Source organism: Cydia strobilella, chromosome 6, assembly GCF_947568885.1.
Source record: "Cydia strobilella chromosome 6, ilCydStro3.1, whole genome shotgun sequence".
NCBI classification, from domain to species: Eukaryota; Metazoa; Arthropoda; class Insecta; order Lepidoptera; family Tortricidae; genus Cydia; species Cydia strobilella.
This window is the reverse complement of record NC_086046.1, coordinates 16,505,785-16,529,917: the sequence shown is the minus strand read 5'-3', so window position 1 is coordinate 16,529,917 and position 24,133 is coordinate 16,505,785. Positions and strand designations below refer to the sequence as shown.

The window sequence follows — 24,133 nt, the reverse complement described above, 5'->3', positions numbered from 1 at the left end:
ATAAGTTTGTACCGATTTGTGCGTGGTTTTGGTGATTTTTTGTAGCAATTTGATAAGAGTACAGAGCTACAATTTTCATTCAGAAATAATTATTAATTTCGTGGTGGCAAGTACTTAACCCGCTTCCTTAGCCACAACTATCTTTTACCATGTCTTTAGCGGATGAATTGCTCGCTGATTTGGAAGAAAACGACGATGGGGAACTGGAAGCTGCTATTGAAAACAAAACATCTCAAGATGCCGAACACGAATTCGCCGTGCCTCATCCTGTGATTCCCATGGAGGAAGACATTAAAAGTGTAACAATAAGAGAATTAGCGAAATTGAGGCACTCAGACCGCCTACAGAGGGTATGTTGCAATATGTTTTACGACAAATTTTATTCCTTCCTTCTTGGCTCTCCTTACTCTGACTCAAGATATTCATTTAATGAGACGGCAGGCACGGCTAAAGACTATTCAAGTTTAATGGTGCTCTTGTTTTTAGTAGTTTTATAGAGAAATAAAACTATGTAAACGGATTATATCGCGTATATTGAATTTATAATACATCCCGACGTTTCGAACTCTTTACGCTATAGTTTTATTTCATGAGTAACTATCGCGGTAACCGAAGACAATATTAGTTTTATAGAGGCTTACACCATATCCATGTTATTATAATCTGCATGGGGTACCTTCGAAAGCAGGATAATTTTGAAAACTGCTTATTACTACTAAACCAAAAGCACTTAATACTTTGGCAACCTACACTATTGCAACGTTTACCAAGATTTCTGTTGGTACAGTACAGGATGCTTCTAGTTTAGTAGATATTCGCAATATACAAAATTATCCTGCTTTCGACATTACTGCAATGCACCTTGCTCCTTAGAAAAGGGCTTTAGCTGTTCAGTGGCTGCATTTTATACTTTTTAGGGTTCCATACCCAAAGGGTAAAAACGGAACCATATTATTAAGACTCCGCTGTCCATCTGTCTGTCTGTGCGTCTGTATGTCTGTCACCAGGCTGTATCTCATGAACAGTGACAGCTAGACAGTTGAAATTCTCACAGATGATGTATTTCTGTTGCCACTATAACAACAAATACTAAAAACAGAATAAAATAAATATTTAAGTGGGGCTCCCATACAACGTGATTTTTTTTCAGTTTTTTGCGTAATGGTACGGAACCCTTGGTGCGCGTGTCATATTCGCACTTGGCCGGTTTTCTTTAATATTTTATTAAAACACAATGGTGAATATTGTTTATATTAGATTTTATATTGTTTTTTTTTGTTTTTGTAATATTATTTCTTAAAGTGTATTTAATTTAACGTTTTGTATGTTGTTATAATTATTTTATAAGTTTTTTGTTTGTATATAAAATGATTAATATGTAAATTAATTTCAATGCAGTGAAAACTGTGTATGATATGAATAAACTATGACTATGACTATTTATTTTTGTCACAGGTGATAACAGAAATTCAGCAGAATGTTGGCAATGATCGCAAAAAGATTGAGGTGACCGGACTCATGGAATCTGACCCTGAATATCAATTGATAGTGGAAGCTAACAACATAGCTGTGGAAATTGATGGTGAAATCGGTAGGTTTATAATGTTTTGTTTTTTCTATTATTTTATTTAGGGACACAGTTATGCATAATACAACTGACTAGAGCAAGTAGTGTAAATATATTCTTATATTACCTATATAGTCTACATTTGCATCTTATACTGAAAGTTACAATTTGCCTTTCTAAACACTGGTAAGTCCAGGTAATATCCCTAAATTGAAGAATTACCTTCATGTGGCAAACTCCCGCAGTAGCGGTAATGTGTAATTTAAATTAAATTAATTGGCATATTTATAATTCCCACAAAAAATGAGGTATGCCACCTGAAGGGATAAAAATCTTTGTCAAAGGCATTCATTTGTAGTTTCTTTATTAGATTGAATAAAACTTCAAAATGTTTTTATCACCAAACATTGCATAGCCATAAACTTGTCGTATTAATGCAAAAGTGTCCAACTTGTAAATAGGCAATCTTATTTTCCAGCTATTATCCACAGATTTGTCCGAGACAAGTACCAGAAACGTTTCCCGGAGCTCGAGTCCTTGATTGTGACACCGCTGGAGTATATCCGGACTGTGAAAGAACTTGGCAATGACCTGGACAAAGCTAAGAATAATGAAATTCTGCAGAGTTTTTTGACACAAGCTACCATTATGATTGTGTCTGTGACAGCTTCTACTACACAAGGGTATTTATTTTATAGATAATAATATGGAATTGCGAACCTTGTCAATGCGCGAAAGGATATTGGGCTGTAACAGAACGCGTCAGTTGATGTCTTTAGTGCTGATGAGGAAGATGTAGATGTAAAAATGTACTAAGACCAGATGAAAGAATAAAAACTGTAAAAATAAAATATGAGAACTTTTTACTACAAAATAAATGTTTGTACTATAATTTTTACTAATTATTTTTTTATTTGTAGGAAAATCTTGACAGAAAATGAACTAGCTGAAATTTACGAAGCTTGTGACATGGCTAGTGATTTAAATAATTTCAAATCTAGCATCTATGAGTATGTGGAAAGTAGAATGACGTTTATTGCACCCAACATAACAGCTATTCTGGGTAAGTAATTTTTTTGACTAAACTTGTTATGCTCGATCATATGACCACTGCCGCATATCATAACTTGATATTGTTGATGGCAGTGAGTGTGTATACTATGCTCAACTAAGAACTTCTACTGAGAGCAAACAGCTTTGGGTCAAGTACAAACACTCAGTTTTTCTTTAGCCTGTGCTGCCATTTTACCACCAGTATACAGAATCTGAATCTGATTTATTTATATTTTTCAGGAGCATCAACAGCTGCAAAGATCCTTGGTGTAGCGGGTGGTCTGTCCAAGTTATCCAAAATGCCAGCCTGCAATGTACTGCCCCTAGGCCAGCAGAAAAGGACGTTATCTGGATTCTCACAGGCTGCGTCTCTGCCTCATACTGGTTTCATCTACTTTTCTCAGATTGTTCAGGACACTACCCCTGTAAGTTTACTTTAATTTCAAGTTGTCTAGGTCTTATTGTATTAAAATAGCTTATTGGAACTTGAACTTGAGCCAGTCTTTTCCGAGACCACGGGGACAACGCCGTCCTCGAAACGTCGGAGGTGAATTTAAAACTTATTTTACGCGATTAAGTCCCGTCGTTGTGAATAATTATTGGAACTTATTCTTTACTAAAGAGCAACTGGTAAATAACCTCGATATCCAGTTTGAAAGCCGTTACTGCTCGGCTACAATTAATGTTAGATTAGTATTCTACACGATTTACGTTGTTTTAGGAGCTGCGTTACAAGGCCGCTAAGCTAGTGTCCACGAAGCTAATTTTGGCGGCGCGTGTCGACGCCTGCCACGAGAGTACAGACGGACACATCGGTCGGCAGCTTAGGGAGGGCATTGAGAAGAAACTGGACAAATTACAGGTATGAACTAACTTTTTAGTTTTAACTCTTCGTATTATTATAATTTTGTTTAAGAGTTCCCGGCAAGCTCGGCCGAATTGCACCTTCCCATACAAAAGTAGTTCCACTCTCATTTTAAAACTACGTGTTGGATTGTAATGAAACTTTGCACATACAATGACATGAGGTATATCTAGGTCTGAAATGAGTTTATATAGATCCAGTTTATAAAACAAACGAAATAGAGCAAAAACAAGTTTTTTATGACAAACTTAAGTTCGCTGTATAATTTTAACTACGGTATCTGAAGCTACATAAACTAATTACAGACATAGATATACCTTATTTTATTGTAAGTACAAAGTTTCAGAGCAATCTACCTAGTCGTTTTAAAATGAGAGCGAAACTACGTTTGTTGAACCGAGCTTGCCGGAGACCCTTAATTCATCCTACTTGAACACATTTTTTTTACATACACCAAGGAATACTTGTACTGGTTAATGGTTTATTGCATTAACGTTTCGGCGAACACTGGTAGCAACAAATTTAACAGCTAAGGTAGATGGCATTCTTCGGCTCCATACATTATAGATAAGAAATTTGTCGAGTGCTAATGTTTGTCAATCCAGTTATCGTAAAATGTATGGCGCCGTACAGCGCCATCTGATTCAGATGCTAAATTTTGCTGCTGTACCATTTTGCACTACTTCACGCGACCTCGTAATCGTTTATTTATGCTTAAACTAATAAACAAGTAGCTTTGCAATCTTTCCATAACTTAAGATTTAAATTTAAACTATCATACTGAGATATATTGATACATAAAATTATTCGGCGCGCGCTGATGGAACACTGAAAAAAAAAACCGGCCAGGTGCGAGTCGGACTCGCGTTCCAAGGTTTCATTTTTTATGAGAAACGTGAGAGAAATGTCTCTAAAAAACCTGTAGGGGTCGGATCAAAAACTAAGTAATTAAGTCCGACTCACGCTTGACTGCACATTTCTAATAAATAAATAATAAATAAATAAATATTATAGGACATTCTTACACAGATTGACTAAGTCCCACAGTAAGCTCAAGAAGGCTTGTGTTATGGGTACTCAGACAACGATATATATAATATACAATTACATAAATACATAGAAAACACCCAAGACTCAGTTACAATAAATATCTGTGTTAATCACACAAATAAATGCCCTTACCGGGATTCGAACCCAGGACCATCGGCTTCACAGGCAGGGTCACTACCCACTAGGCCAGACCGGTCGTCAACTAGGTTTTCCTGTGATCTATAGGTAAAGATCTATTTTGTGTTTGTGTATTTTTTTTTAATTTTAGACCCAGTAGTTTCGGAGATAAAGGGGGGAATGGTCATTTTTTGCCTATTTTCTTGAATAACTTCTAAACTGTTTATCCTAAAATTATTAAAAAAAAAATATTTGAGATTCTTACAATGAGCTCTTTCATTTGATATGTAACACGATATAGTTTGAGAAACATTTTTTTTTTTAATTTTCTCATTTAACCCCTAAAAGTGGCCCCCATGTTTAAAATTAATTTGTTTACTTTACATGTCCGTCTTTGGATCACAAACTTACATATGTTTACCAAATTTCAACTTAATTGGTCCAGTAGTTTCGGAGAAAATAGGCTGTGACAGACGGACCGACAGACAGACGCACGAGTGATCCTATAAGGGTTCCGTTTTTTTCCTTTTGAGGTACGGAACCCTAAAAACCCTGAAGTTAAATGGCCGATGCAACTTTTCATCATCTTCTATTGAAATTAAACCACAACTCTTTCTCACAGGAACCACCTCCAGTAAAGTTCTTGAAGCCTCTACCCAAGCCGATCGAGCAAAGCAGAAAGAAACGTGGCGGCAAACGAGTACGGAAAATGAAGGAGCGCTACGCCATGACAGAGTTCCGCAAGAACGCCAACCGGCTCAACTTCGCTGACGTGAGTGTAATGTATACAATGGAGTTAACAAGGGAAATTTCTTCTACGCGCTTTATTTGGGTTCCAACTTCTGTAGTATGGGTTATATTTTCCGCTCCGTGAAGTTTAAGTTATTTATCCTTAATAGTTTATTTTTTGTTGAAAAATTCCGGGATAACGCGAGGAAGAAGAAGAAGCTTATTTTTTGTTTGGATTCTTGGAATTTGAATTATCAGACTAAACTTCAGTCTGCTGTATAGAATTAGGGAGTTTAATTTTTTCTTTAAATTGAGTGAAATTTTTAAAACCTGCGGCTCCGAACACAACATCGCATCGCTCCTGAGTCTTAGCCGACTGTGGTGATGGTGAATATTTCTATCTTACAATTATCATAGCCACGCGATATCTACATCTACCGTAAGAGGGACTACACTATTCTAAGGCCAGGATTACACTTGTAAGTTTTACTTACGTAAGTAGGGACACAGCTATACTACAGAATGCGATATGAATATCGTTATCTCATTCTAGCAAATCTCAAGTTGAGAATCATAGTAACAATGTAATTTTTTTTTCCATTTTCCCTCTAATTAAAAAATATAATTACGGTATTAGACTCTGCTTCTTTGGCAGTTCAGAAGCTTGAAATTATGTATTTTTTGTCAAACCCTGTCAGCACTAACCTGTTTTGGTTTACGACTGAAAGTTTCTAATTCTAACAATGTTTACAATCGGAAATTACTTTTTAATTCGTTACGCACTAATCATACAGTTTAAGAGCTATCCAGGATGGAAAGCAACAATAAACCAACAGGAAACAACCTCATAATTTAAACTAAATAGGAACAGTGCATTTTAATTATTTTGCCTGACGTCTCGAAAGCCTGTCTGCTTGCGACCAAAGAACGTAATGTTACGTTACAAATTTCAGGCCAAATAATAAAAATAAGTGCACGCGATTAAATCTCAAATCAGTTTACATTATGACTGAAAATCGAGTATGTTTAAATCAATAGGAAAGTACCCAACTGTTACCAGCAGTTAAATAAATTCACTCATAAATGTATCACACTTAATTGTGATTACTGAGCGAGATCAATTATAAACCAAAGTCCGTATAATGAAAATTCCATCATTGCTGGAGAAAGCTAATTGAAAATTTAAACCAATTACAATGGCTCTCTTGTTATGTTCTGAGAAAATAGAGGTTTCTTAGCAAAAAAGCGGATTAGCTGTTCGTTAATTGTTTTGGTAAATGTGGTTTCATCTACTTACATTAAAAGATGCTCGGTACTCGGTTCACTCTGTGAATTATATGTTACCATAATCTGCACCAAAGATAGATATAACTCCGTAATAGATGGATACAGTCTAAGGAAAAAACGTGCCTCGAAAATTACGAAAATTTGATTCTCGATCAGATGGCGCCACTAGTTTTGGCCTACTCTCGTATAGAGGGCGTTGACTGTTTCGTTTGTTATTTATAATTTTAACGCATACCAGTGAAAGAACATGGGTCAAAATCATATAAAAATAATTAATGCAAATAAAAAAATCATTTATCCATATTTAAATACATTTTAACGTATTTTTATAAATCTACATTTTTAGTTTTAAAGTATGTCGATAGATGGCAGTGAATTTACAGTGGTTACAAAATTTACTATGACAGTACCGCTCTATCTTATTATATCCTTATTGTCTGCACGTACTTTAATAGTTAAATTGAACCACAACTCAGGCAAACATGCCAAATATCTACACCAGAGCTCTACAAAATTCGACTCGAGAAAAATTCCAATTTGCATACAATCCGATCGGCGACAAGCAAGCGGAGGACTAACTGTGGCCCTTGGGTCATAAAGTTAGGAGACTCCTGATTTACACTATGTTGATGGTACCTTGATTTTGCTGGAGAGTGAAAAAATAAGGCAATAAATATAGATTCATGAGATGGAGTCAATGTTTTTTTTTAATCGGTGAAAATTTTCTTTGATTACCGCGATTGTTATTCAATAATTACTAAAATAATCTACTACTCAATCTTAGACCAAAAATAAAATTGGTATGACTATACTATACCTTTCCCCGCTATCCCCCTCCAAACGATGTTTTAAATCGATTAAGCTCTTTAACGAACGAACTATCATATACATAATATACCTAATCTTATTCTTCAATTGCCTTTTAGTAACTCGTTTCTAGTAGTCTGCGTTACGACGAAAAATACTTAACTGTTTTATAAGCTCAAAGTTATGAAAAGGACTGAATTTGTCTTCACATTCACACTATCGATGTTCCGTAAATTATTGACTCGTCTTGTCAATACTACTAACATAATAATAAATAAGGTTGACTGCTAGAGAATGCCTTATGGCATTAAGTCCGCCTTTTGTACTGTAAGGTTTTTTCTTTTGTGCAATAAAGATTAAATAAATAAATTAGGTATGTAAATGAAACTTCTTAGGTATTATTTACTTTTCCACCCATATACCTACAAACTCACAAAACATCCGCGTTGAACGTCAAACTAACCAAACACCGCTTTCCTCGCGATCTTCTCACAACTAATTCCTAATTACCCTTAATTAGTAACCGATAAGCCAAACGATTAATCAGATTAGCATCTAACGTATTCGCAGAATCCTAAATGTGACGGCACGCTCGGCGAGCCGTGGGTGAATTTCAAGTAGACTAGACTGTATGTGGATCGTTTTTTCGCGAGTCAAATAGACCGGAACGCGACCCGCGGACGTCCGTGCCTGTGCTATGGATACACACGGTTGTTGCCATTGTCAAACCACTTACTCTCTTGACCATAATAATTTCTGGTGGATGGTGGGATGGCGGATCTTTGTTTCACGTAAACTTGTTAAATCGTCAGGTGACAACCAAAACTCGCTAATTGCAAAATAGTATACGGTTTATTATGGCTCTAAAGTCGTAGTAGTAATTAGTGAGTTTTCGTTGTCATCTGACTAAATTAAAAATTCAAAAAAAAAAAACTGAAATAAAAAAGTCGAACTTACAGGATTCAACATTCATAGGCAAATTATAAAGTATAAGTATATATAATTTATTTACTTCCCTATTTTAACTTGTAACTTAAAATTTGTAAAATTGTATTTGCGATTTTAACAATAGATAAGATATGGTCGGCCAGGGTAAATTATCGAATTACTCACACGAAATCTAATAACGTATTTGATTAGCAGCAAGCTGCATAACTAAAAACTTCCTGTGCTCATCCTGTGCTACGTGTTTTAAATTTGGAAACTTATGGATAAGCTAGAGTAAAAAGTCGTACCTAATCTTAAAATTCTTGTAAATTATTTGCTACATAGCTTTATCGACAGTGTGTTCCATTCGCAATAAGTCTACCAGGCACAATCCTCTAGTATAATTGCACATTGTTACTCATTACAAATATCAAACACTAACGATGGCTCATTTCATTTGAATCGAATGCTTTACAGGCATGGTATGATATGATATATGTACTAACTATACGATGAACAGTTAACGAGAGAACATTTCTACCAATTTGTTACACGCAATGGTCATGGTGTAGAACCATTTCTAGAATGCATTTTTTGTGTGCTACTCTGCAGCGGCGCCACCATAATGAATATCAATGGGTTATATGGTGAAATGATGTACCTAAAAGGTACATCATGTACCTTTAATGTTTATGGATGTACCTGTGATAGACGCCTGTGATAGTTCCCATACAAAAACGACTTTCAGTGCTTGAATAGAAAGGGTTCCTGACTACCTCAAGTAGAAAAGTTTCAATTCGTAATTTTTTGGTAATATGACATCCATAAAACAACTTGTAAAAATATAAACACAATTTCGGCTTTGTAGCAGGAAGCGAGTGAAGATTATCAAAAAAACCCTCGACAAAAAATTTAAGATATGATGGAATAAATTCGGCGAAAACTCACACACGCCCATACATTGTTATATGATTGTATTTTTATTATATAGTACTATATAAAACAGATTATAATAATAAAACATGGGCTTGAATATGTCCATTCGGTAAAAATAAATACCAGATCATGCATGGCCGGATTATATCGTGTACAGTCTTTATCTTATGTTGTTAGCGTTTTTTTTTTCGAAACCAGATTTGGAAACTTACCTAAAAAATAAATACCAGGTCATGCATGGCCGGATTATATCGTGTACAGTCTTTATCTTATGTTGTTAGCGTTTTTTTTTCGAAACCAGATTTGGAAACTTACCTAAAAAATAAATACCAGGTCATGCATGGCCGGATTATATCGTGTACAGTCTTTATCTTATGTTATTAACGTTTTTTTTTTCGAAACCAGATTTGGAAACTTACCTAAAAAATAAATACCAGGTCATGCATGGCCGGATTATATCGTGTACAGTCTTTATCTTATGTTGTTAGCGTTTTTTTTTTCGAAACCAGATTTTTCGAAACTTCTTAATTCGCATAGCCAAACATTACTAATACAAGTCAAAACAAAGTTACGTAGATTGAGTCTACTTATATGGCGATAATTATTGCAATCCCTTTATCTATTACGGTATTACTTACTTACTTAACCATGTTGTTATGCATGACGGAACGTGCAATCTCTTTATTTGGACACACGAGAACATGGTTTTGATTTAAACGATACTAGTCGTTATGTAAGCGTCATCCCATATATAGTTATTCCTTTGTTTATACGGTTGTTGATCGTACGCGCTAAGTTTTTTATAACTCTTTCATCGCGCGAAATTGATTGATAACTTCTCTTTTCTATTATGTTCTTTAGGTTCAAAATCGGATGAGTTATTGTTCCAGAAGCACTAGACGTTTACTGTCGTAGCGTAACGATGTATAGCAGTTAATTGAGGGGAGAAATAGCTTAATAGATGTTCGTAGTTATCGATTAGTTTCTTTAACACAGATGTTGTGATGAGATTGAGTACGTAGAAAACTAGGTCGATTGAGAGAAAAGAAGCGGATAATATCGCGTGGGCCTCGAAATAAATACTTAGATGAGAATGTGATCGAAAGTGCTTTTTATATGTTGCTTGAAATTTTTTAAGAATTACAATAAATATATTAACACACTACTAAATTATTTAACCTTTTGGACGCCAATGACCGATATATACGCACCGTAGGTTCAACGCTAAAGACCGATTAATCGGTCATAGACCACAGAGCAACATAGACCTACGTGCATTGCATGTGCATAAAGTTCAATTTCAGTCTTGACACTTCGGTGACGTGGCGTCTGGATGACAGCTTTTGTGTTTGACACGGCGTCGAACAGGTTAATGATAACTATTGAATATCGACTTCATTAAATCGTTGTTAATCTGATTGACCTTACTACATTTGGTATTCGAAAACCATTCATGATCACGACGATATACAACTAAAAGGTCAACTATAATTAAAATAATGCATATTATTTCATTCATTGACTGATTATGCATGAAATATTCTAATAAGCATTTTTCAATTTACAAAAGTAACTTTGTTCAAACCTTTCATATATTTATTGTACGTTAAATCGTATTATTTAAAGAAGTACGGTAATTGCCTCTACCTGTAACTGAATGGTTTAAGGTCTAACCATGACCCATTTTCTGTCACAGACGCACACAGTTACGATATACTGTACCTGATATAAATCTTCATGCATTCCATTAAGGTTTATGATGGCGCGTTATATATAAGGCATGGCGTTAAAAGGGTTATTAAAAAAGTATTCACTTGTTTTCACAACTAAACCATCTGTTTCTTTCATAGATCGAAGACGACGCCTATCAAGAAGACCTAGGCTACACGCGCGGCACCATCGGCAAGTCCAGCACCGGCCGAGTCCGTCTGCCACAAGTTGACGAGAAGACCAAAGTGCGGATCAGCAAGACGTTGCAAAGGAATCTGCAGAAACAGAACCAGTACGGGGGAGCGACGAGTATTAGAAGACAGGTGTCGGGTACTGCCTCGTCGGTCGCCTTCACACCTTTGCAGGTTAGTTGTAACTGCTGAATTAGGGTTAGCGTATGTAGATCGTCGCCAGAGGCCAAAAGGAGGTATATAAACGGACTGCCATAAAGCAAGTCCCCGCAAGTCGCCGAGAACTACTTCGTCAGTGGCCATAACACCTTTTCAAGTTAGTTGTAACTGCTGAATTAGGATTAGCGTAGGTAGATCGTCTTCAGAGGCCAAAGGAGGTCTCTAGAGACCATTGGCAAGTCCTCATCTTCAACAAGTTGACGAGAAGACAAAAGTGCTAATCAGCAAGACGCTGCAAAGGAATCTGCATAAATAAAACCAGCAGCACGGAGGAGCGACGAGTATTAGAAGACAGGTGTCGGGTACTGCGTCGTCGGTCACCTTCACACCTTTACCGGTTAGTGTTCTCATGTAGATATAGGTTTGCGTGAGCAAGCCCATACAAGTATCTGGTGTCGTCAAAATCAGAAGAAAAGTTACGGAGACGTTAAAATCAAAAAGAAAGTTATTAGGTGTAGAGTTTGTCAGTACTGCTCTTAAATCAAAGATGACAGAAGACAGCCATAACCGTGAACCAAGTCATTCATTAAAATTAGTCTCTTCGCCTCTCATTCGCTCTTGCATATTCGAGAGAAATTGAGGCAAATATACGTAATTTCAATTTTCGATGTTCGCGGTAAGCCCCCGGGTATCATTAGTATCATATCATAAGTCATATCTAGTACGGCCACTATTAGTTTATAATCACTATTCGATAGACCTAGTAAAGATTCCGTACGTTCCCAGCCTTTCCCAATTGCAAAAACGACTATAAAATTTAACGATGCCATATATCGCCATGTCGGCCATTATCTTAGTGGATCGGAAAGTGACATCGGAGTGATAGCTGTTTAATGGGACTGATGGATGCATTACCATCAATAAAGTTTAATTGGCGAGAGAGAAAGAGTACCCTTTTCTTACATATAATATATTATTCTTGGCTATTTGTGTTAAGAGTCACGCGAACCTAGCCGCTGCCATACAATCGAACTTAAGCGCTCATTTTAAAACGGCATGCTGTAATATAATGACATGAATTCTGGCATGAACATTAAAGCAACATAATTATATCAGTTTAGATCATTGTTTTTCAAACTTTTGACGTGAACATGACGCAACCCCCTTAGTGCGAACAAAATGTTACGCTTATGTATTATTTTAAGGCTGGCAGAGGCTTCGCGACACTGGTTTAGATTAATTATCTATATTTTTTTGCATTCTACGTACGATCACATGGACTATTTTTTATCAGTCAGTATGCGAATGCACTAAAATACGTCACAAAACAGTTAAAAAATTATGGGGCAAAACTTTTTCTCTTTTTTAATGAATAAATAGTACTTCTATAGTCGGCGCAACCTAAGAACCGGCGGCGCAATCGCATTTTTCCTACCTACCTAACCCATTTTTTTTTCCTGAAACTGCTATTTCATACGTAGAACATTGCTAAGACGGCGTTTAAAGTACAGTCACGTTAAAAATATGTTTACATATTTCGCCTTATTACAAAGAAGTAAGGTGCAAGTGTAAATACCTATATCGTTGACGTCGATTGTACATGAATTTGAAACCCCTGAAAACCGATCATAGATCACTAATTATTGATTCAATTTGCCTTGTTGAAATAGTTCTTGATTCTTTTCTACGTTGGTTATCACACTGTGTGAAGATCTCAGAACAAGACCTTAAATTAAAACCATATTGTCTATGCACTCTTGATTAACGATCCTATCATTTATGTTTTCATTAAAGCTTATTGTAATGTTTTTTTGATCAAATCTTAATTAATGCGATCGCTTCAGAGATAATTGTAACCGATTGTGCTCTGAACGCGTGTGAAGACCTTGGAAATGGAAAACGTCTAACGTAAGTTTATGCAAATTTCATAACAGATGCATTGCGGAACAAATGCTCCAGATACCAAGGTTCGTATGTAAAATGTGACAAATGGAATCCTATACTCGCTCGTACGGACAATCTAAAATTCGAACTCGCTCGGTAATTACATAAATGTGGGTTAGGTATCCTCATGGACTATCTTATGTAGATTCTGCACTATCTTTATTATGAAGCATACACGAACACTTGACAGCATTATTGTCCTATGTTTCATTGGACAAATGAAATTACGGGAAACGACATATCGAGAAAAACATGCCGGATAATTTATACGTTAAAAAAATTGACACATATTTAAATGTTCAATCTCATCATCTTCCTCGCGTTGTCCCGGCATTTTTGCCACGGCTAATGGGAGCCTGGGGTCCGCTTGGCAACTAATCCCAAGAATTGGCGTAGGCACTAGTTTTTACGAAAGCGACTGCCATCTGACCTTCCAACCCAGAGGGGAAACTAGGCCTTGTTGGGATTAATCCGGTTTCCTCACGATGTTTTCCTTCACCGAAAAGCGACTGGTAAATATCAAATGATATCTCGTACATAAGTTCCGAAAAACTCATTGGTACGAGCCGGGGTTTGAACCCGCGACCTCCGGATTGCAAGTCGCACGCTCTTACCGCTAGGCCACCAGTTCAATCTATTTATGACAAATATTTCATTCATAAACATAAACACAGAAGAAAAAATAAAATTTAGGAAGGAGAAAGTGCCACGAAATGGTCGTCTCGTCTCACCATGATGCTGGCGACTTCCAGCGCTGATCTTCATATGAGACCGTCAGGTCTCACTACTTAGCCACTACCTAGTATTGTAGCTCATGTTCATCTCTGGAGCTAATTCGAGTACATATTTTTTACGTAACATGCCGTAAACGTAGATTCAAAACGCAACTAGAAAAGCGGGCACACTAGCTTGCTTTACTTTTATGGAACGAATACTGAGCCCGAGTCTTATATGCTGCATCTAGCGATAGCGATCTGTCGGTGTCCTCAAGAAAAAAACCATGCCGATGTACTGAGTTAACAATTCACATTGTCGTCGTGCCGTAATCGTTGCTGTTATCTCACGTATTCGCTCATGCGACCTTACATAGACATTATATTAATATGCTACCATCTTCCCATTGCAATTTGTAAGTTTTTCATTCTTATCTAAACGTAATTACGTTCAAACGCACAATAGACTCAAACTGTTAAAAAAACAACAATACCGTAGTTCGACTATTAAAATTAATTGGAACTTGTCCAATTCGAAGGATTTATTTAATAACATGAGGTTTTAAATTGAACATTAAAATAATATGTATTATAAAATGACTTACTTCTATTAATCGAACTTGTCTCACCTCACTGTAAGTTTAATAAAGTAGTACATACGTTTTCAAAGTTTCTTACACTACTTGGGATGGGAACAGGAACGCTAGCTTCGCGGAGGCAGGGTGTTGCCACTAAGTATGGCGACTAAATTGGTGCTCCTGAACTAATTTAGTATGTGTCAACAAAAATTTTGCGCTTTTATAATATGAAAAGGCGTGTGTGTCTTGGCGTAGCTTTTGGGTATAAGAACGTACGAACGAACATACCCAGTATGAGCAAGCGAGAGTATGCACGCCGCGCTCTGCACTACAAGTCTTCATTAACGCTTCATGTATAATGCAGAGTCTATAGAAGGAAATCTATTTAAGCAATGCATCAAGTATGCCATCGCATTCTTGGCGTTCGCGGCGCATCGCGCACCGGCATTATATTTTATGGTGGAGTAAAGACATTAGCGCTATCTAAGATCGTGCCCTTAAGGAACCGGCTTGATCTATCGCTGCTCGGACGATTTAGCACTTAGGCTGGAATTCCCAATCTGTAAGGGTAGAGAGATAGCAAGAAGGGCAAAATGTCTAGCGACATTAACATTACCTTAAGAAATAAAAAAGCTTAAGGCACAAATTCAGGTCTCTCGCCGTTAACACATCCTCGGGGGCTTTTGCAATCTTACACTGAACCAGAAATATAATAACTACATCTAGACACGCTACAGATTATAGCTAGTCTTCTGTGCGATAAAGGAACAGGCAAAAAATTACATTCGTATCTTGTCATAGTGACAATCAATATGGCAAACGATCAATCAATAGGGATGTCGATGAGGTCGCTTAGCGCGAAGAATTTAATACATTGACCCGCCATTTTCTACCTCTGCCTTCGCTGATGCTAGAGGTCAATGCTACTGTGCGAGCGCACCAGTAGTATAATTATGCGCGTGCGATAGAGGTAGGAAATGGCGGATCAACGGAGCTTTTTCGACTATCTCCGTCCTGATTCGAGTCTTTCCGCTGTGACCTTACATATGTGCAATACCTTCAGTTTTTCTTTAATATTTACCACAAAAGTAATTAATCACGCACTCGACGCAAAAACTTTGAAAACCGCTGATTTAGACAGGGCTTGCTTCGGCTATTAGACTTAGCCTTGACTATAGTCCTTCAACCAAACGTCGCCTAGTAAACCCCATTGAGCGCACGGTAAGTTATGATAGTCATTTCTCACTGGATTGTGACTATTTGTGACACCGCTAGGACTATAAACAAGTGACGCATAAGTTATGGTCATAAATAAATCGTTGGAAAGTTTAATAGGAGTGACAGTCCTTTTTGATGGCAGTCCTTTGCCGCGGGCAGTTACTAAGCAGTTGGTTACTTAACTAAATCATTACTTACAGGCCAATTCGAACGTACACTGATATTAGAATGACATCTAACTGATTTCATTCAGTTATCGTGTATTTCGCTCGTACGTGTTCGTGCATGTATTGGCGCGGGCGAGACGCACGATATCTAAATAACATGATTCAAATATCATTCTGATGTCAGTGCATGGCCTGTTAGTTGAGTAAAGACGCACAGATGGCCGTTGATCAGTTGTGTCATGTTTTTAAATTAGGCTTAAAGAGAATTTTGTTCAATATTGGGTTTACGTTGACGACATCGCTTTAATTTGATGTTGCGTATTTTTATTACGTTTAAAGTACTTTTTTGTTAAGGAACGCAACTTAAACCAAAATGATAGGTGACCTAATGTTAAATTTGCTAATGGGTTACTTCTACTTTTTCTACAAAGGTATTTAACTTCTTGGCAGAGCTTTAAAACGTTAAGTATGTAATTCTACTTTATTACGAAAATAAAAGTTGCTCAGTATAATCCTAAAACCTCCCTGGCAACGAGAATGCACTTATGTTTAGCCACCCTGTATAATTTTTTCACCACCTTCAATAATTCTCATTTTTTTGTTATCACTCGTTAGTACGACGGTCCGACCGGTGGTCGTACTCTACGACCACGATAGTGTAATGTTAGGAATTGCTGACCCGGGAAATATATCAAGTAATTTCATGAGCTCTTTTTCCCTTAACTATACCAAACAACATCAAAACGTTTATAGAAACTAAATTGACTTATGTAATTACTTTCCCTTCGACGCGGAGTAATGTTTCATTGTCTGTCAAGAACATTAACAAGTAGGTACACCAAATCTGATTTAACTGCCCGCCGTCTGCCCGCTAACTTACAAGGCATAGACTACCACAGTAGAGTCCGCTTATAGAGCGTTAGGAACGCGTAGGTACACTAAATCTGATTTAACTGGCCGCCGTCTGCCCGCTAACTTACAAGGTTTAGACTACCACAATAAACTCCGTTTATAGAGCGTTTACGATGAGCGCGTAATTTACACATGATTCAAGATTCAAGCATTTATTCATAAAACATAGTGCTGAAACATGCTGCTGAAATAACATGAAACTTGGCGTATGTTACTTGAATGATCATGCCAAATTTCATGTTATTTCAGCAGGTTTAGGTACTAGCATTAGGTTTTAATGGAAAATTATCTACTCGAAATTATAGAGTAATCTCGATTGTATGGCGGCTGTTATATAACATTCGCTAGAATATTCTTGTGACTCTTTTAACGACGTGAGATCGTGATAATGTCATTGTCAGTCTTTTCCATTAGCGGTGTAAAAAAAAAAGCGTTTACACTATAACTTTAATAACAACGTCCATCGGTTTCCCAAAGGTCTTCTCACATAGACTGCTTTTTACTTGTATTATACCTCTGTAAATAGGTAACACCACTTCACCAGCTACCTCATTTAGTTGAAAGCAACTCCGTTTTATACTACTTACAACTAATCCATGTTAATAACCCTATAACAATTTTTTCATTTTTGTAATTTTTACATTAGTACAGATTGTAAACGCAGCGGTAAAATTAGTACTGGAACACCAATGCCGTGAGTCAGACCGTGAGTTATATATGTATTCCATCTAGTACGTAAGTAATCTGTGTCACAAGTATAATTGCGCCTGAATACATTTCAGTCGGCCCTCAATTAACAGTATATAGCAAACAGTCGTGAATTGAAAGTACTAGGGGAAAGTGGAGACACTAGAAACTCTGCCCATGGCCCTAACACAGTATAGGGACAGTGACAACAGCAACCTATTTCTGGTTAAGGAATGATCGTGATGTCACGGTCACGTTCGACGTTTAACTCTCGAATCGTTGCATCTAATCGTTGTCTTTTTAGATTGAATCTTAATTAAGTAGGTATTTATTTAAACTTTATTGCATAATATAAGAATAAAGTACAAATGGCGAACTTGATGCCTAAAGGTATTGTTTTGGTACTTATTCTTTACCCGTCATCTTTACCATCATCGCAAACAGATACAGTAATGTAATAGGTCCTCTTCACTGATTTTTGCGCACAAACCGATATTTTAGCCGTAAAAAGGTGATAAAGAAACAGTGACATTCGCATTTTTGATACTAGTACGATCAGGATTCGAGTTCTAAAGAAAATGGATGTTGACTGTATATTTAAAATAAATTGCATCATGCACGAAATAAAGCAGGACAACATGATTGGAGTGGAGATACCTATATTCAATCGGAAACAACTATAAAGAATAGATCACATATCTGTGTCTCCTGTAAACTCCATAAATCATCGTTTTGACAGTTAGAAAAACTACCTGATTTGACTTTTCAGTTAAACACCATATTATTGTGCACTCTCTCTCTCTCTCTCGGAAATGCGTGGTGCTCGTTCGAAGACAGAATACCTTGAATAAGTCTACTTTGTTTGTTCCTGGTAGTTAGTGTTTATTTATTTTTAGCCTAACATTTATTACAGCCGCATTATGTGTACTTTGCATGTGGGCGGGGAAAATTACCCATTGGAATTTCAGGCGATCTGGTTAGGACTTTCACCGTTTAGTTTGCATGGTATTCATGCTATCGGCATCGCCCCTTATGTTAGTGTACAGCTTCCATTGCAATTTACATAGTGTACGGACAAGTTTATCGCAAATGGTGGTGTACCTACTTATTTATTAAAATGTTGTAGTTACGAGTATATTAACGATGGCTTGCTCATATGACACTTATAAACTTATGAGTTATTATACAGGGCAATGATTAGCCGTAGGGCTTTTTCTAACTTGTTAAAAATATATATTACACATTTGGCTATACAAATTAAATCACATTTAAAATCGGGCCTATCGCGAATTTATTTTGTTACCTTTATTAACCGACGTTTCGACACAGGTTTCACTGGTCGTCTATACAGTCTTTAAAAGTCGGAAATTAGAACTCTTTGCTAAAGTAATTAAGGTCAGATGGGGTAAGAGAAACATAAATTATCTTTCTCGGGGCAAGAGAAACAGGGGCCAATCCAAACCTACACTGTGACATCAGAATTTCGCTCGTACTTGTACGGACATGTATTGGCGTGAGCGAGACGCACGGGCGACTGACATAATTTAGATATGATTTTGTTTTTTTAGTTTGAATTGGCACCAGGTATTATAGGATTCCCTACAAGTGTTTCTCTTACCCCATCTAACCTTATATGAATACATCCCGGTTCCAGCCATTAGATTATGATCATGCAAGAATGACTGTTTTACTAAAACGCATATCCTTTATCATTACGTGGACTAGCCTTATATGTAATTTTATCAATACGGTCGGAAACATACTTACGAAATATACACGATGCTCATTAGGCATTCGCAAGGCAAGAGTCTAAGATAAACAAGAGAAGACTTATCTTACTCAAAATTATTTACGTAAACAAAGGCTTTGGTAAGAAAATACATTTTCGAAACTTTCGAAGAGCGATATTGCGATATTCGGAATATGTATGCCGCAAGGCGCCACATAGTGAAACTGAATGATCTGTAACATCCTATGTACACCTATGATGGACAAATAAATAAATTTGTATTTGATACTGGTAATCGTCCCTGGCTCGTTGGGGTAGCAAAGTTAAAAAGATTGATTTGCTACATAGTCCACTAGTTTCAATGCGTATATAAGGCCATATGGCCTTCATTCCTGTCCATCATCCAATATTTATCAAACTAAAACGTCTAACAATTTGAACAATCATCGTCTATCAACATTTATCAGTTAAAGCACTTGCCACGTCGGGACAGAATGACTGCTTACTGAAAGCTTACGGTTAACCATAAGCACTATGGCTAATGAGCTCTCCCGTTTAATGATAATGTTTTGTTCTTTCAACTAACAGTTCTCTACTGCTACTAGTTACGGAACTTGCTTACCGCAGTTTGATAAAGTTCCGTTAAATCCAGGATAGATTAATTCCCTTGTGTACCTAATAAATTAAATTAAAATAGATTTTAAACCCCGTCTAATTTACGCCTACAAAAAGCGCCAAAGAAATATGTACAGCGTGCTGCAAAAGGGCAAGGTCAGATGGTCACTTCATGAATAAATTCCATTCGTAAGGTGTCTATGTAAATATGCAGCTCACTGTACATAAAAATACACCACTGACTGTGCATTCTTGAAAAATACTACACTTCATTAATCTAAAGCACTGAAACTCATCCATATTTACATTAAGTACCTATGCAAGAGTTTCTTCAGTTTCAGATATTTTGTATTATATTATATCATACATAATCCGCTCCCAGGGTGTAAATAGACACGTGAGAGATTCATAACCGGTTCGAGCACTTATGTCAACCTTCATATTCCACGTCAAGATAATTATCCTCTTCCCGCATTTAACACAACCACATCCCAACAATCCGACGTAAAACCCACGCCTTTAACATATACCAATTCCGCCTTAATCGACCACAACCACACCTGTGGTGCAAACGACCAGTCTATTCACAAAACATTATGTCTGGAGTGTAAACGCGTTACTTGTATTACCGTAGGTAAAATCAGGTAACTTTAGTCCACAACTTATAACTATGGTCCAAATTCAAGTTCCAGTAAAATATGTATAAGTATTTTTCATATTATGTTGAGTATATAATATAGGAAGAGCATTAGTGTATCTAAGCTCCGAAATAAATGTAACGAGCATAGATCATAAAGGCTCGTTAAAAACTAAACCATAATTGTACTTAAGGACTAGTTACCTGAGTTTACGGTACTTAAAACTTAGACAATTAAGTATCTGGTTTTTCATAAATATTCTCTTCTTTTTATCCTAAAGTCTGAGGCACGCAGTCGAGACCATTTTCCCAAGAATAGGGCGCTCTCTCTCTCTCTTGATGAACAGTGAACACTTGTCGGTCTCTTTTATAATGCGCTTAGTTTGGACGTTTTAGCGCGATCCGTGCTTTGCGGCCTCTGTAGGCCTAGCACGCACGCAGATTGGCGCGACAGTATCTCGCCCGAGAGATAGACTACCCGTCTTTTTCTAATTGTATTCAATTAATAGGGGCGAGTAGTCTATCTCGCGGTCGAGATACTGTCGCGCCAATCATGTTCTAGCCCGGCTGGACCTGAAACGATCTATTCTTATACACATACACATGCACAAAACCAACTACACAGAATTAGATATTTAGCACGATCTATACTTTATGAATACTGTCCCTAGCTGCAAACTGGGGGCTATTACTGCCCTCCGCCCAGCGACCGGCCACATCCAGCGACCGTTACGGCGATGGCAATGAGCGAAATAGCGGCCGCCGGCGCCCGCTGATGTTCCGTATGCGTCGGAGATACCTCCTGTGTACCTCCTATAAAGATGTGCAGGATTTCCAGCCTTAACGTCCCGCTGTTCCTATGGGTCACGCACACATGTCTTATAGATTTTGTATAGAGTTAACTGAGGTTAGGTCCGGATACCTTAACCAAACCAACTTAAGATGCCTAGATATTATGCGCTATCTGTACCTTGTGAATAACGTCCCTAGCTGCAAACGGGGGGCTATTATTGCCCGCCCAGCGACCGGCCGCTTCCAGCAACCGTTAACCGATGGCAATCTGGGAGATTGCGGCCGCCGGCGTCCGTTGATGTACCGTGTGCGTTGGAGATACCTTCTATCCCTCAGTGTACCTATTATAAAAAAAATGCAAGATTATATACCTCAATTACGACACAGATTCCCTCGGTCACATTTAATTATATTCTTATTATAGATTTTGAACGACAAAGGTTTACCCAGATGTAGGTCCACCTTACCCTACCTCTCCAGGAAATATGTTCCAAGAAACTGTTGCCACGGTGTTCTGAGTCAGAACTTCTATCTGAATGCCTTGGTTAAAATGTATTTCCTGATTTGTATTAATAATAGCATACCTTTTATGTACTTCTATGTACCTAACTTTTGTAAAAGCTTATCCGCCTGAGCTATCTTGAAAAAAAAATAAGAAATAGTCACCGGCTGTTCTGACGTCAGACTAGTTTTACAAAATATAATAGAAACATCTTATTCTCTCTGACGTCAGATATTTAACAGTGCGAAACAGTATATCAATTTATATATGGATAAATATCTAGTTAGTTAAAATTAATAGTCGCGTGTTCATAATATTATTAACAGAAAAATGCTCCACTTATTAAGACGTAACAAAAATTAAAAATCTTAATTGTCAAATTTTCAGCTCGAACGTTTATATGGTCCGTTGCTAATGAGAGCAAATCGTCTTAATCATCTCAAGCGCTCATATAAAGTAACACATTTCGCGCTGATGTCACGCTTTCTTCGTCGATTTCACACTATTTTCGCAAAATGTTCCATCTGTTTACAAAAGGTTAACATTTTGAAACATTTTAGAATACACTGCGGTAATAACGAGAGACCGACCTGTATTTTTCCCGACTCGCACTTGGCCGGTTTTTTTCTCTTCGTTTGGCGTTTGTCGATGTAAGTACGTCATCTTGGCTTGGCACCCGTAATCGGCTAGATACAACTCTTACGGCACCTAGGTTATATCGCGTGTCAAGATAATTACTTAAGAGCCAACAGGAGCCGAGACCAAACTCAATTTTGAGATTTGAAAGAGAATATCGTCGTCGCGCTGACGGGGGCGGTACCGCGTACCGAGGGACTATCCCAGTGTGTGTGGTGCACGCACACCGACGCGCACGTTATTTGCGCTCCTCGCCGGCCTCACGCCGCTCGCGTTTTTAGTAACTAAATTCAATATCCTTCTCCAACCTGCAATCTAATTAACATTTCGAGTTACAGAATACTAAAAAAACATAACATAACATGGACATACAAGAAAACATTGTTGTATAAAAACATACAAGATAACGGCTGTTAAATTAATCCAATTAAAAATTTTTAAATATGATAAACAAAATTATTAAATTATAGTCGTGAGTATTTTAAAAGTAAAACTCCCTTATACCTTGATTTTAAACAAAGTATTTTACTTATAACTTACTTGGTTCGTATGAATTAGTGACATACCTAATTAAAAAAGAAAGCTATAACTCCCGCGGGAACAATATAGGCCTTTTCCCTTCAGTACACCTGCATGAAATAAGATCTTTTCGAGCAAGCGTCTTAAAAAACAAATTTGCCGCTCTCCGGCTCCGTTGAATAGAAAAAAAGAAAGCCTCAGGTTAGATAAAATTATCATAATAAAGAAACATGTGACATGTGATATTTCTTACTTTGATGTAATTATACAGTTTTATTGATGGTCCGTTTTTTTATTTATGTGTCAGATTTTGATAAAAATAGGTATAAATTGAAGAGCTCCTAATTCTGATCGGAATAAATATGAAACCCAATAAATAAATAAATAATAATAAATATTAAATCAATATTATAGGACATTCTTACACAGATTGACTAAGTCCCACGGTAAGCCCAAGGAGGCTTGTGTTATGGGTACTCAGACAACGATATACATAATATATAAATACTTAAATACAAATAGAAAACACCCATGACTCAGGAACAAATATCTGTGCTCATCATATCATATCATCGAACCTAGGACCATCGGCTTCACAGGCACGGTCACTACCTCCTAGGCCAGACGACCGGTCGTCGCCCAATATTTTGGGACAATAGTCTAGTCTACAAAAGGTTCAAGGTGGTGAAAAAAATAGTGTAAGCTGTTCGCATAAAAAAACCGCAAATCGATGTACAGGTTAGCCGTTTGGTACACGTATATACTAGTCAAAACAAAAATTTTGACCCGCAGTTCCTAAAAAAAAATCCCTTACGAGGGGGAGTGCTGAAACCTTTTTTTGTATAAAAAAAAACTTTTTTTTTAAACCTATCGTATACTTCTCATCTATCATACGAAAGGGCTTTTTGAAGCGATTCTGAAAATATACCACATCATTGCATTTTAGCCATTTTTAGGGTTCCGTAGCCAAATGGCAAAAAACGGAACCCTTATGGATTCGTCATGTCTGTCTGTCTGTCGTCCGTCCGTATGTCACAGCCACTTCTTTCCGAAACTATAAGAACTGTTGAAACTTGGTAAGTAGAT

At 37.1% G+C, this 24,133-nt stretch overlaps 1 protein-coding gene across 1 annotated transcript in view; it reads left to right on the top strand.

Annotated features, from left to right (window-relative positions):
- The first annotated feature begins 6 nt into the window (after positions 1-6).
- The window catches only part of LOC134742168 (U4/U6 small nuclear ribonucleoprotein Prp31), a 28,848-nt gene continuing 4,721 nt past the window's right edge, over positions 7-24,133 (top strand). The window contains exons 1-8 of the mRNA XM_063675146.1: positions 7-350; positions 1,456-1,591; positions 2,046-2,250; positions 2,488-2,630; positions 2,861-3,045; positions 3,342-3,482; positions 5,275-5,424; positions 11,189-11,413. Of these exons, the coding sequence (XP_063531216.1) occupies positions 150-350; positions 1,456-1,591; positions 2,046-2,250; positions 2,488-2,630; positions 2,861-3,045; positions 3,342-3,482; positions 5,275-5,424; positions 11,189-11,413 (1,386 nt within the window). The 5' untranslated portion in view covers positions 7-149. The remainder of the gene's footprint in view (positions 351-1,455; positions 1,592-2,045; positions 2,251-2,487; positions 2,631-2,860; positions 3,046-3,341; positions 3,483-5,274; positions 5,425-11,188; positions 11,414-24,133) is intronic.